The 15,221-nt window shown below is 42.7% G+C and overlaps 1 protein-coding gene across 3 annotated transcripts in view; it reads left to right on the top strand.

Annotated features, from left to right (window-relative positions):
- LOC136350060 (homeotic protein distal-less-like) overlaps nucleotides 1-14,183 on the top strand; it is a 56,019-nt gene extending 41,836 nt beyond the window's left edge. Inside the window, exons 3-5 of one of the 3 annotated variants that reach the window (XM_066301588.1) lie at nucleotides 5,848-6,004; nucleotides 8,128-8,377; nucleotides 13,169-14,183. In XM_066301588.1, coding sequence (XP_066157685.1) covers nucleotides 5,848-6,004; nucleotides 8,128-8,377; nucleotides 13,169-13,187 — 426 coding nt within the window. In that variant the 3' untranslated portion in view covers nucleotides 13,188-14,183. Of the gene's footprint in view, nucleotides 1-5,847; nucleotides 6,041-8,127; nucleotides 8,378-13,168 lie in introns of all 3 variants that reach the window. The other 2 variants (XM_066301586.1, XM_066301584.1) reach the window with 2 other exon arrangements.
- The last annotated feature ends 1,038 nt before the right edge of the window (nucleotides 14,184-15,221 follow it).

Genomic DNA, 15,221 nt, shown 5'->3' with positions numbered 1-15,221 from the left:
TTTTCAAATAACTATGTTCACAATCGCTCGACTCTCTATCATACACTTGCAACATTTATCTGTGTAAGACGATTCTCGGGTTTTCCGAGAATGCCTCAGGTTAGCTCCGGTCGGTTCAGTTTAGGTTCGCGTAGATTTCAGGAGAGTTCTAGAGGGCGATTCTTTGAAAATGGGACAACCCAAAGCTGGAGATAGCACTAAGCTAGTGATTCGCACTCAAATATTAAAGAGTCTTTTCTTGTCTCTAAAGCTCTTCGAAATAATGAATAATTATTCCTAGATTTTTTGAGATTATCGTAGGTGAATCTCCTGTTACTGTCCGTGTCTCTTCAGGACAAATAACGACAAATTTGACCAACTGTGAGAAAGATTTCTTCCGGGATTCGCTAATGGGCCTAGGTGCCAGTACGCACACTGCGTTGGGGAATCTCATTCCGAGCTAACTGGACAGCGTGACATAGCGCCGCTGGAGTTTGTGGGTGATGGGGTACACTATGCAACCTTCTACCTACAATATCCCATAAATGTTCAATCGGCGAGAGGTCTGGAGATCGAGGTTGCCAAGGTAGCAGATTGGTTGCATTTTGTGGAAAGAAGTCACTCCAGCCACATGCGATGGTGCAGTACCTTGCTGGAAAACTGGAGTAACAAGGGTTTTCAGACGAGGCACGAGGTGAGGTTCCCGAATTTCTCGGATGTATCGTTGGGCTGTCACACTGCCTCCATGAGCAATAGCACTCCAAACCATTGCCCCGGCAGTCTGGTCGATGTAATACCTCTGTGTTGTAAACTAAGGATCCCGTCTCTCACCCCGGCTTCTTTTTACTCTTGCCCGACTATCACTCATACCCGAACAGAATCTGGATTCGTCACTCAGCACGATATTATCCCGTTCCAGGTTTCGGTGTATCTGTTCTCTGCACAGCTGCAGTCGATTCTGACGATGGTTTAAGGTGAGGGGGTAACACAAGGTGGGGACGGTAGGAAATCATTCCAAAACTTCTTAGCCGGCGATAGATGGTTTGAATCCCGATGGGCCTTCCACACTCGGCAAACCACCGATCCGCCAGCGTCCTCGACGGGACGAATCTACCCTTCGGGGGCATAATTGGAAGGCGACGTTCTGTAGTTGTTCGGGATCGTCCAGTGCACCTCTTCTTCTGCCAATTTGGTCTTCTTGGTACCGTGCCTGACTGCATCTCACTATAGTGTTTACGCTACGGTTCAATCTAGTGGCGATTTCCCTAAATGACCGATCTGGCCGGCTCACTATTCGTCCTCTCTCAAACTCGCTCAGTTGGTGAAAAATTCGTTGAAATTCCGCGTCTAGGCCCAATGGATTTACCTAAAGGCACTTTCTGAGCGCTCCGCGCAGCAATAAATGGTGTTTCGCGGCCATATTGTTGATGTTTTGTGGCAATTTTTATGGTAAAAAACAACTAAAATTCCTGATAACTCGCAAATGCATTGACAAATATGGATAGAATTTAATCGGTTTTTGTGTTCCCACATGCGAACGCGCTCAGCAAAAAATCATTTAAACGGGACCGTTTTTACGGGGTGTTCTCTTCTCCATGTCGCGCAGCACATTTGGTTTGTTGAGCCGACGCTCAAATGTGATTAATCTCTTCAGGACAGTTGAGCCGTCTTCTGGCCGAGGTTCGATCTGCGTTGCGAACTAAGATGCATTTCGTGGTCGACACGCGACTTGAGCATGACCCGGTCGTTGGTTGAAATCTGTCGCGAATAGCTTCCTCCTCGCCCAAAAATGGGGTCACGATTTGAGAGAGGGAAAATGAAGGTGCGGGTTTTTTTGTATTTTTCCTTTTTTTTTTTTTTTTAATTTTTTAACTAAGTTACTCGCACCGCACGGTCAGTCGATTTTGCTTTCACGCGGTTCAGAACCAAGCCCGGAATGAGCAAAAATGTGGTTCACAACGCCAATCGGGGTGACTGAATTGCCGCTACCGATACGCGAATGGTCATTAAAATTAGGATAAGAAATTTTTCTGTTATTCAAATGCGGCTGCATTAGTAGAGCAGCCACCTGAAGTATTTCTAGACCGCGGTGTAGTCAAGGTGAATAATACCGTTCTTTTCGCTACCAGCATCAAGCTTGATAATGAGTTATGCTTACTACGTAAAATATATAAAGGTAAAATAAAAAGAATTTACAGCGGAGTGTACAATTACGCCTTAGGCCATATTCCGTTTCCGCTTTACACATGGCAGAACATACATTACGCTGGTCGCCAGTTGAAGGGAGCGGCACCATTCTCCCACGGTGATGACTGTATGTGTTTTGTCAGGATATTAGTCCTCCACTGAAGGCTTTCGATCCTGGCTACCATAAAAGCTCGAAATTAGAGTCGGGGCAGTTAACATTCGACGAAATATATATAAAAATGTTTACGTCCCGAATAAATTTTAGAGCTGTCCCATAAACTTCTGGGGTTCTCGAGCGGAACCCATTTTTAAAACTGTTAAACGGTTTCTGGTTGTCTCCATTAAGCCTAGCCATGTTGAAAATTAATTCAATTGTTTTATCGTTGTGCCATGATAATTTATGTTCGAAGCTTAATAATCGTTTGTTTCGGATTGCTCTCTCCCTTTTCGGGTTTTGTATTATTTAACCGACGTGTGGTGTAAGTCGAGCTTATCGCGCGAGTATCTTCGAATGCAACATAATTGCAATCAGGGTCCTGCATTAAAAATGATCGATTGCTGGTTAATGCACAGTGCTCTCTTATGGCTTTATAACACACTTTAAACATCAGGTGACATTTCTTTGTGAGGTCGATAATAGAAAGCGTATCTGGAGTTTTGTAACAGGTTACGTTTTACATGTAATGAATAAGCATTGTAATGGCAGGCACTGAAAACTCCGCGGACGCATTTGGAACGATGGATTTCCACCGGACGGACCTTTAACCTCGCGAGGACCTGTCGCCCATGCGCCGTGCGGGAGGGACGTTTTTTTGGGCTGTTGGACGACGGACGATCCGTCGACGCTGTCCGCTTCTCAGCTTTTAAGTCAAATTACTGAATAGCAAACACTTTTAAGTGAAAAAGGTCACTTTGTTTCATCTCACCAGGGTAGACCCCTTTCCAATAAGCCGGAGTACGATTGAATATGCACCGAAATGCATCTTAACGAGCACGGTGGGCACCTTTGTAATGACAGGAGCGTTTCTGAATTATCCGACAATAACAAGACTAGTGTTACCCAGGATTTTTCGGCTATTCGTATCATCTCCCCCGGAGTAATGCCTCGCCGTGGTTCCGGGGGGAAGAGGGGACAGGGGGTGTAGTCGGTCAGCGCGTCCCGGATTGGGACGTTAACCCGGCACAAAGGGGGCGAACGAGATCACCGAGTGCCGAGCCCCCCACGTCTGCTTGCAGATCCCCCTCAACCTCTATGTTCACATAAATCGTTGGAAATGACCTCAGTTCATCTCGGTGCATCCTCTAATTCCTTTCGTGCGTCGGTTTTCAATCTTTTTTCAACGGTCTGCCTCGACGAGGCGAAATAAGTGGACTTTTTTGCTTTAAAATATTTGCGATTCGGCAGTATTTAGTTTAAAAAATTGTGAGACTTCACGAACACAAAAATTGGAGCAACGTTCACGTAAAAGGCCCCCGTATCCGACGCCCTTGACTAAAATCTGCAATTAGTAACGCAACGAGCTTTTCTCATTCCGACTCACTGCAACATACCGAATTTTTTCATTTTAGCTCAAACCGTGTCGGGCTTATTGCGAAGAAAACATCTTCGGATCTCCCCCTTCGGGGGGTCCACCCCTCCGTGAAACGATTTTTAGGGCGTGTCCGTCAGAACTTGGAAAAACATTTTTCACTCTCTAGAATCACCTCCGGAAAGGTTTCGACGTCGTTCACGGACGCCCTGCGTCGAAAATGTGAGAAAATTCGAAAGCTCCTGAGCTCTCGTCTCCGCGAATCCTAAGGGTGTCCCTGTCCGATCTCTCGTAAGAAAGCCGTCGCAGGCTTAGGATCAGAGGAAGATTTCATTGATCTTAATCGATCAAACCTGAGACCGTTTCTAACTGAAGAATAACAGTAAAATTAAAAATATTTTTGAAAATAGCCTTAAGATTAGATCTAATATGCTCTGAAGAAATGTTAACGAAACATGAACCAATTTGATGGCAATCGCACTTAATGCACGTTTCATAAGCATTCGGAGAACAATCCAAAAAGAACCCGAATGAGACCATTACTGTTTCTTTAAGGAATACAAAAAGTTAATAATACGTTGATGACGATGTTGAAGCGGGGGAAGCAGGGATGGAACCATGCGATGAGACTCTTAGGGGTCCTTTTCGCCCTCCAATCCGCCTCTTTTTGCTCCACGCAGGCTTCCTCCCCGTTCATTTTTTTGTGGTTTTTTTTGCCAAACCCCAGCAAGGGGTTACACCGGTGACTGTCAAGAGGTGCATTTACATCGTTCCAAGTCTAGCGAACCCCCTTCGTATTCAAAATTATGGCGAAAAATCGATTTTGCATAAACTCCGAGTTTCTAAAAAAAAAACAAAAAAAATGCAGGCCGAGCTCAACGGTAATCTTGAACGTTTCTCTTGTTGCCCTTCTGGCGCGCCTCAACGGGCTAACTTGAATTAATTTTCAGATCTCGGGCGTTTTGACTCTTCCATCTGTTAGATCGATTTTGACGACTGGGGGGGCCCATCGTTTTCGGCGTTCTTCGTTGGTTATTGCCGGAACATCGCCGAACATGTTCCCGAGTTGGGGCACCTCCGTCGCTTACGGTACCACCCCAAGCGGCGGGCGCGCTGACGTCGTTGTCACCCTAGACCGCTTCGGTCACAGGAGTGCAACCATTAAGTTTATTACTCAAAAATCTTGGCGCATATTTCCTTGTGTTCCATCTTGGGGCTGCAGGTTGTACCTGTCTTGTTCGCGTACAGTCTTCGGCTTTTCACGAGTGTTATTCATAATGAATGGCAATTAAGAGGCGAAGATTAAGCACGAGAGAGAGAAGGAGACAGAGAATGATTACAAAACGCCACAATCTCCACGATAATCTTGGAGACCTTGTAACATTTCCTTTGCTTGGCGCACAACCTTTAAAAGGCCCGAGGGCAATGCTAGATACACACGTACACGCTTACTAAATTATCTAAAATTGGTATTTGGCTATGTTTGACAATAGGGATAATTCATACCCGGCTTCACTTCCTTTCCTGCCACCAGCTTTGTTTCACAGAAGTCCTTGTTGGAGAAGAAATGTTAAACTTAAACAATGCCACCTGATCGGTACGAATACGGACTCTCGAGCTTTTTATGGTCTATGGCCAACAAAGAATCGCATTTTTTTCTTATGAATCATATTTTGCTACATCCATCTGTCTTAACTTTTACTGAATGAATCTGATGAAGCGCTATTAGTTGAAACGTTAACGACACAAATCCGACTTTAAAATGTATTAATTCCAATGCGGCAGCTGATTGAACTTTTCTTAAAAGCCGATCAACTTATGAGTTTTATTATATGTTTTTTTCCCTCAAATGTAATTCGTAATTGGAAATAAAATGTTGATATTGAACGAGTTTATGTAATAAATCAGATGCGTGCTGATTTATATTTATGAAATTCAAGCAAAGCGAGTTTAATGTTACATTGGAAAAAGAAAAAATGAAGAGAAAGTGACATAATTGTATTTATTAGCAGCTAGAAATTCCAAGTTTGCACCTCCATATTTGAGGCCGTAACCCTCATTAGCATACAATGATAGCGCAACTCCCAGAGTCTTGCGGCAGAGATGCGATCGCGAAAAGGTTTTCAACTTTTTTCTTTTTCTTCTTTTTCAGGTGAAAATATGGTTTCAAAATCGGAGGAGTAAATACAAAAAGATGATGAAGGCAGCTCAGGTCCCGGGAAGTACAAACAATAACGGAAATGCCGGCTCGCATTCGGGGCTCTTGGGCGGCAACGGAAACATTCCTTCGTCTAGTCCAGGACCTCAAGGTCAGAATATGATGCAAGGTAGGATTAAGCATGAAGGTAATCTATATTTTGTATCCTTTTTTTTTTTTTTTTTCATACTAAAAACCAGCGAGATCCACAGTGCGTTTGCGCGTGCCGATTTCAGGCCTGTGGCTTTTCACTAACTCGCCCCGCGCTAGTCCGGGAGTCGCCTTATCGACGCTCCTCGATACGGCAAAGCTTTAACGGCTTGTTCCCGGGGTTTACCCGCGAAACCCGAAATCGCAATAAAATCGAGATTTTGTCGGATTCGGTTGGTTCCGTTCGCTGGAACGGTCGAACAGATTCGACTGTCTCGTGAGATTGGCGAAAAGTGCAAAATCCAGTCGATTTTCCACGTCTCGGCCGCGTTCACGTGCGCCTGGATCCTGCCGTAAGCAGTTTCAGGACACATTTGGCTCGATCGTCGACCGATCTTAAACGAAATGATAAGAGTCCTCTAGCAAGGCAAAACCTCCTTTTTCGTGGGAGGTACGAAACGATAACTAAGAGAAAAAAGTAAAGTTTCAAATTAACAAGAAATTTCGAAAAGAGCAAAATTCCGTCTCCCGTCACAGCCCTCGCCAGAGTGCCATTGGCGGCGGAGGTTTTCATTGTTTCCCGAGTCTTCCCTTCGGCCTTTGTGTTGCTACGTTTTCGATCATTTTTCTCGTTCTAGTGAAATACGTCAGCAAAATAGAATGACCGTACGGCGGGGGCAGAAAGACCAGTTGGTCGGTAGCCCGTTCTTTTGGGAATAAAGATGAGTTATACACGCACATAGGAAATTTCACCACCCAGTGTCCGCTCGGCACGTTGCAATGTATTCTCTAAAACGGCATATCTTAAGCGGTTCGTCCTGCCGCAATTCATCAACAGCACCTTTTCTATGTCGTTTCGGACGAGACACCATATGACGGTGTCGAATTATCAGAAAAGTTAAGTAAATATTGCCCCACCCCTCCCCTTCGGTAAGCCATCGCGCATGTCTTAGGGGGCCACCTTCCGAGGATCGTAGCACCCTTAGCAGGCTTTCGCGGAACCAACTTTTTTCACATTTTCGAATTTCAAATCGATTCTTAAAACATATCGCCCTGTATAATGCGCTCCTCCACGTTGCCAACCGTTTCACGGTCCCTGCTTGAATGTGGCCGTTGGTCCGCCGCTGACCTCAATGCACTCTTTTTTTTTTTTTTAATCTTTTTACATCTCGTTTCGAAATTACGAGTTTTTTCATTTGTTTTTCATCACTCGGTCCTAGTTATTCGCGACATCAAATTCTCCCTTTCCCCCGGATCCGCCACTGTTCCCCATCTTAAACTGATCAAAATTGTTGAATTAAAATAGTCGATTTTACAATTCAAATGGCTCGCAGTGGCGTGAGACTTATTGCGCCTTAAAGAGAGATTATTTATAATGTTATAAATTCCACATTTAACTGGCATGCCAATCGTGGGCATCACGAAACACAATTAGGCTTCTATAAATGTCTAATTAAGCAACAAATTGTCTAACAGCTCATTAATTTATAATTCATAGCAACAAACCTTTCTTAATCGGCGTGTCCCAGCGTTGTTTGTCCATTGAAGAAAACGTTTAGGGGGTCATTACAAGGAAGAAAATTGGTCAGTAGTTTCCCCTTGAGTTTTGGATATCTTTATGCAAATTTATTCACATTCTGTTTATTAGTGCTGAAATGAAAGTGTACAGGAAACTTAAAAATAGCAAAAATAACAAACTAACGAACAACCATTGAAGTGGAACCCAAAGAGAAGAGCCTGGTCTGGTTTACTTTGCTTATTTAACTTGGTCTGTTGCCCATGCATTTAGCACGGGAAAAGAGATTAATCATAATTATTTAACAGCCCGCAAATGTCGTAAAAATGCGATGTCGTTAATTAATTTTCGTTCAGTCCGGCTTCCCGGATGTAAATGTTGGTAATAAAGGGCCAACATGGAAGTTTGGTATCATCCAACGCTATGTGCGTACACTGTTCGTCCACGGGGCGGTTTCTCTCCCAGCGCCATCTAGTAGCGTTTAAAAATGACCCGACGACGTTCCGTTTAGTTTGAGAAACCCCGACGTCGATTGCGAATGTTGAAGTAATATGGTTCTTTTGTTTAAGGTGGTGGTTCCTCTAGTGGTTCCCCGGCCACAGGCGGCTACATGCAGCACCCAAGTCCGACGCCTAGCTCGACGCCGGGTTCGGACATCTCCGGCCAACCGGCGCCCAGTCCTGGGGCCGGATGGGATGTGAAACCCCAGCAACCCATTCACACCCATCCGCCGCACCCCACACCTCATCCACACCCTCCAACGCATAACTACCTCCCGCAATATTCGTGGTATCCAACGGATAATCCTGGTCTTTTAACGTAAGTATGATATTTGTCAAATTACGTCAGGGACACTTTCTTACGTATGTATCGGACCAAAATTGACGGTGTAAACGTGATGTTTTTTCTCCACCGAGTCAATTTTAATCGCTTCGTGGGGATGAAGCAGGTGGCGTAAACGCAAGTAAAATGTGGTATCGATTGTGGCTTGATCACAGAACAATACAATGCTGATGGATATTGGGAATAACCTGGTAAAAATGTGAATATTTTGAATGCTCTGACCGCACACACGCTTTTTATATCGAGGCAAGACCAAATAGAAGCGGAAGCGTTGTCAAATGTATCGTTTCGTATAAATCAGTTCACTTTCCCAGTGAATCCTTCGGCACGGTCCTGCACACAACCAAAATATCTGACAACGCGGTCGCACCATGGCGGGATGCAGGGCAGGCGCCCTACACACAACAATGTACATTTGACAAATTTTAGGCAAAATTTGTCGAACGTACATTTTTTTCTAGTTTTAGTTACATCCGGAAGATAATGCAACATCATTTAGAAACATCCGGAAAATAAACAATGAAACTAATTAAAGGTTGTCAAATGTACCTTCCTATGTTGCAGTCCATTTTAGGAGGTTGTATGGGACGTTTACGCAGTTGACGATCGATCAGGGGTATTTTGACAAGCTTTTAACACGCAATAACTTCTTTTCCATCCAGCTGAGACGGTGTGAGAAGTTAGAATGTGTGATGTGAATTTCCACGGTTCATGCGCGTGGCGACCGGGGAAACATGGATGAAGCGCAATCGTTGTCAAATGTATTGATTTCTAATGAATTTAATTCAGCTGCAAACTGTTACGTTTGAAAAACCGAATGGTTCAATCTAAGGTGTTGGTCGTTGGGTAGTTGTAAGTGAACGGTGGAAAAGCAACGAGGTAAACAGAGTCTCTTCCTCAGCTCGCTCCAGTCAATCATAAATAACCCTTACTCAAACGATAACTAATATTTTGCTCCGTGAGGGTTCCTGTTCAGACAAGATACGATCTAATAATCGAACTGGTCGAACCGACCACCTACCAGAACTGGAAATTCTTGGATATAGACACGTTTCCTGGATCACACTGATGTTTCTTACTGTGTGACAACGTTGGAAACGGCCCGGGAAAACTGTTAAATTCGCTCACTTGACCACCGTGCTTAATTGCTCACCTTTCATTTAGGTATATCCACGTACGATAACACCAAACTTGGAAATTCCACGGTGAGTTCACGAAAACTATTAAATTATTTATAACAAAATAGACACATATAGAATGACGCAAAACGCTGTGTTTAGGGAAAAATACCAACTTGGCGTTTCGCTATGACCATAAAACCCATAATTCAAGTCACTTCATTCACAAGCTTTAACAACCGTCATAAACGGAAGTATGTATGGTTTCACAGGTGGTAATTATTGTATCAAAAAATGCACGTATAGCTTTTTGCTGATAGCTGCAGTCCCGCAGTAGTAAGCTCCTGGGCAACAAGCTGAAGCATCGAATGCGATGACGTTTTCTGAATAAGCTAGCTCAACGTCCCAAGAAAAGTGTTAATCAATATCCTATTAGAAACGCAAGCACCTGCGGAACAGCCTATACTTGACTGCGTTCATCTCGTTGGCTTGCACCGTTTGACGACGAAAAGTTTAAATTAAATAATTTAGTTGCTCATTCAGATCCATCCTGTTTGAATAACTGCAGAAAGTGCGGCATTAGCTTATGCAACTATGTTGCCGAATTTGGAGCATGACGCTATTGACCGAGTGGCAGGTCATAAATGTACATCTGACAACGTTCGAAATTGTTCTTGCACTCATGCGTGTGCAGTTAGTGCATATCTTCACTAGAGGAAAGTTGACAATGAACGAACATTTGACAACGTTTGTGCCTTCGATTATTATTGGAATATTTTTGTCTTATTACAGTATGAGGTACAACTGAACATATTAACCTGACCTTGGCGAAAGATAACACCTTTGACATCTACTCCCGCAACTTGCACTTTTTCGGTTTCCCGTTGAAATACCTTGCGGTGTTGTCAAGTCGCTCAAGATGCAACGTGAACGCGGAAGTGGGCACATTTGACAACTTTTCCGCCTCGTGTTATAAGCAAACGTTCATCCGATGTTGGGGCGATTAAAATCACTTAAACTTATTAAATTGAACTAAATTGAAGAATGTGGATACACCTGGCAACATCTACCGCCTCCATTTGCCCTCTTCGGTGTTGTCTGTACCTACAAGTTTGTTATAATATCGTGAACTCATTTAGGACGCACCATGAACTGTGCAGACAATAACTTCTGCACTGCTCACAAATTTGAACTACATAAAGGTGGGTGCACTTGACAACATCTACTGCTTCTACTCGCACTCTTGGGTGTTTTGTGCTCGTCTGAGCTCGCTTAGTATACGAAACAAAATTAATAGATGTTCAGAGCTGTCACCTGCCGTATCACGCCGGACTCATTTGTGATCAAGTAACCGTTACTTTTTGTACGCAATCAAGTAGCCGTTATTTTTTACTTCTAATCATGTAACCGTTACTTTTGTTTAATTTTAAGTGACCGGAAAAAAATGCTTAATACCTCTAAACTGTCGCGGGGTTTCATTACTTTTTATTCACCGTACGAGTCCTACCCGATGTAACCGGTTTTTGCGGTCCAAATAGTTCCAGTAAGCGTTCCCGCTGTGTCATCTCGGTATTCGCGCTTCGATTAAAGTCTTTCTAATGCATTTAAATTTTATTCGAAATCTTATTAATAATAAATAAGCTAAAAATGAGGTTACATTTCCGAAGCATTATCTAAGCCCGTAACAAAGGCAATTTCATTTAAAATCGAAATACGACTTCTACACCCTGAAGTCACTAAATAGAAAATGCGGATCGTTAATATTTTAATAACTCAGGTTACAAGTAGTTTCCTGATTTATCGGCAACGTGTTATTTCGCTGTCTCAGAATCGTGAAAAGCGGCATTTATATCATATAATATTCAAACATGGGTTATTCTTTTTCAACGTTTCCAAGCCCACGGTGTACAGTGTTTTTTCCTTCTGGTTTCTGTTTAATGAAAACATTTTTCAATTAGAAACCCTTTGCGTGAGGCCTGGTCGTCCACTACCGTGAAAAAATGACGTCATCGGGAGTGCGTTGAAAGAAAAAATTTTAATTCCGCTTTGAGGTCGTTTTTTTTTTAGGACAAAGTAATAATTTACATTTAAGTATGTAGTTAGTTAGTTTCCGACGTAGGTATGAGACGTTGCGCACAGGCAAAGGATAAAAACCAATAACTATTTATAGACACGATGCGATTCGCATATTTTTTAATTTTAGAATAAACTGCGTATTAGGTTAGAATAAATGAACCTTGAAGTGTTGTCACAGATTTTTTTTGTCGTGCTTTCACACCAATACTAAATGAACAACGCGCTGTTATCATTCTTACCGTTCGAGCTTGGAATAACTATCGTCAACTCGTATTAGTGTCGCCATTATTAAGATCATAAAGGAAAAAATCGTCTGTAGAACCACAAAAAAATCACAGTCGAGCGTATTAGGCCTCGTCAGTTCTCTTCATTGCGAGTAAATAAAGGTCAGGCAGAAATTGACAATTTCACCGGCAAGTGTCTGTCAAGTGTCACCGACGCAGGAAAATATTTCGACAGCGCCATCTGCCATGCCGTTCTTGAAAACATTACACGGCTAAGTCTTCCGATGTTTTCTCTGGAAGATCGTTGGGAACGTGTTGCTGGCATTTTCGCAACATTTTATAAGCGTTCAAAGAAAGAAAAGAAATAGAATATCGGTCGATCCGGCAACACGTGTTTCTACTTATTGGCTTCATCGGGCAGGTGTATATGCAAAGTGGAAGACACACATCATGAGACATTTGTCTGAGTGCATACGCGCATGTGGGCGTGAGAAGAATCGAAAAAGGAACGGACGTTAAAACCACATGCCAGCGTCAGCTCTGCGGTTTGGTGGGTGCTCCCAAAATGGTCCCATCTGCTGAAAATTCATCCAGGATCTGCAGGGAGCATTACCACGGGCACCTACCGCAGGTGGCGAGCCTTGGGCAGCTTGAAACGTGACAGCGCTTGCGCGGACCACTGGATGTGTTAAGACACTGTTTTGATGGCACGTCCGCGGAGTTTCGTAAGCTTAGCTAAAGAGGAATGGGGCATTCCGGAAATGACAAAATTTTTAAAAATATAAGTGTACGTGGCATGCAAGATGCAGAACGACGTCATTGCGCACGACGATTACTTTCTGAAAATTTTATTATTTAACGGGACCTAAAACTTACCAATGAGGGCGCCGCGAAGGATGACCGAGCAAACCTAGAATAGAGGGTGAAGCTATAAGGTGAAATTTAACATCGAAGTTACTGATATCTGCTCATCAAAGGTCCCATGCGCTTTTCGACTTCCCAAAGGGCTTTCGTCACCTAGTATGCAACTCACAGCTGGAATCGGTAAACTTTTAAGCTAGAGGTTCTGTCTCCTGCAGAAATTTTCGTTTCGCCATTTAGGAATAATATATTAAGTATCTTAAGCAATCCGAGATTTCGCTTGAAGTCTCTGACCGTAGCATATACAGTTACGTCATCTATCAGATGAAGTTACACTAACTGACGCGGTCCTTACGTCATCCGGTGTGCGCGTCAGGTCTAGGGTAGCACATGTTTTTATAAAATGGGAAAGGGGAGAAGGTCGTACTTGTCTACTAAGCGACTCGCGCCCTAATAGAGAAACTTACAGCATTTTTCCTTTGTTGCAGGGTCTGGCCAGCAGTTTAATGTATCCGGCAGCTTAGTAAATAATTGGAAACTTAAGAGAGGACTATTTCTCTGTCAACAAAGAAGAAACCTGTGACCAGTGATTGTGTATACGTTATTCATATTGTTGTTGAATTTTGTTGTTTTCCATTCCTTGCGTAATGTAAAATATTGGCGTGTAGATCTCAGATGGCGTGAATGTAAATATTATCCTTATTTTTACATGGCGTTTTGCAGGAAAAGCGGCTTTGTAGCGCTTTCGGTGCTAGTAACGTGTCTTTGCTGGGAAATGTTGCCAAACCTCCTGCAAATGCCAAGAGATACCGTAGTCCACGAATCTATTTCGATTTATTTAGGGGTAATAACTTGGTGCAATATGTATCTTTTAATTTTTGATGAATGAGTTTCTTGAACATCTGAGCCCTGATGGCACAAGGACGAAGACCACGTGCAACCATAGGCTTTCAAACCGGTTTCCGTGCTAATTAGTTCCATAATTTCGACCTTTAGATTGATTTTGGGGTAAACACTGACGAAAAAACGCAAGCAAGAGTATGGATTAAGCTGTATGCCAAAGAGAAGCTTTTGATTTTGTGCCCAAACTTTGTTTCTGCCCGAACTGTCGGCAACGCTGCCGATAAGTGATGACGTCACTTGGTATTCTAATTTTTGAGAAATTCATTTTTTTGTTGCTTTAAATTCCCTTAAGTCCTGTCGTAGTAGAAATGAATTAGGTATACCCGGTAATGGAATTATAAATATTGTCTATACTGGACGGCTTGTCATTAGTGGCAAGGTTAAATAACTGATAGTTATTTAGTGATACCTGTAATATATTATTAAATATTATAAAACAAATGTTGATGAATGATGGCGAGTGTAAGACAAATTATGTACCTTATGTAAAGTGTTTTTAATTAATGATTGCGTCTTAAAAATAAAACTAGCAGGAGATTATAATATTGAGAATAAAATAGATTTCTAAATGTATAAAGTAAAATAAAAATGTAATTTATACTTTGAAGTCGTCTCATTTTAAATCCTTTCGTCATACGATGGATCATATATTGCTGGTCTGCTCTTGGTGGGTAATTACCTCGACCGAAATTATGTGGACGAGACGTTATAACATCACAGAAGCATTAATCACTTATAGTTAAGCAATGAACGTGTTAATCTTCAAGTCGTAGGCCGCAAAAGGGGGAAAATCGTTAAGTGCCAGGCGTAGCTAAAAACGAGAAAAAAAATCGAACTAGAACCACTTCTTTGCCAAGAAAATCTGATTGGTACGGTGACCATCAGGGAAAAAAAGATCCGAGCAATAATTGCTCAAATCCTCCTTCGCTTAAACCGTAAATCATCATTATTTGATGAGCCGGACTAACCTTTGCTCCGTCAATAACGTCTGGCAGACACCTGTGTCTGCCATTATTTTGCGGTAGAATTTCCAACCAGGAGGCCAGAGATTTCGCAGGCACGGAGCCAGGGCAAATACCCTCGGTCGAGCAGACGTAAGTGTCGTTGAATTGCAGCTCTCCCGTAATTGTCAGCTGAAGTGTCTGTTGCAGCCCTGTTAAGCGAATAACAGAAATAGGGATGTTACGGGGCCGTAGCAGTCACTGCAGCAATAGATCTCTACGATCATTTTTTTTTGGTCCACCCGTGCATTTGAGTCGGCCGCACTTTAAGGTCAAGCGCAACAAAAATGTCTTCGGACAGAATTACCGTGGACACACACACAGGTGTCCGTCCTGACTCAAAATGGTTAAATGGGGATTCCTCGGAATTTTTCCAAATTCGTATGTGTGTGTGTGTGTTAGAACTGGTCTCGGATTTTTGTGCATACCCAGTGATTAATCTCAAATTTCCTAAACTGCGAATTTTTAAAGAATGCGCATGCGCCGTTGTAGCATTAAGAGGATTTTTTCCAGGAATTTCCTCATTAATTAACTCATTATTTATTAATCTGAATCCAGATTTTTTTTTTTATTTCGTAAGACCCCGACATTCGCTGAAGATTACTTAATTCTAGCCTTCCTCAATTTATTAACAAGC

The sequence above is a fragment of the Euwallacea fornicatus genome, chromosome 2 (assembly GCF_040115645.1).
Source record: "Euwallacea fornicatus isolate EFF26 chromosome 2, ASM4011564v1, whole genome shotgun sequence".
Taxonomy (NCBI): Eukaryota; Metazoa; Arthropoda; class Insecta; order Coleoptera; family Curculionidae; genus Euwallacea; species Euwallacea fornicatus.
The sequence above is the reverse complement of the archived record's forward strand: the minus strand, read 5'-3'. Positions and strand labels throughout refer to the sequence as shown.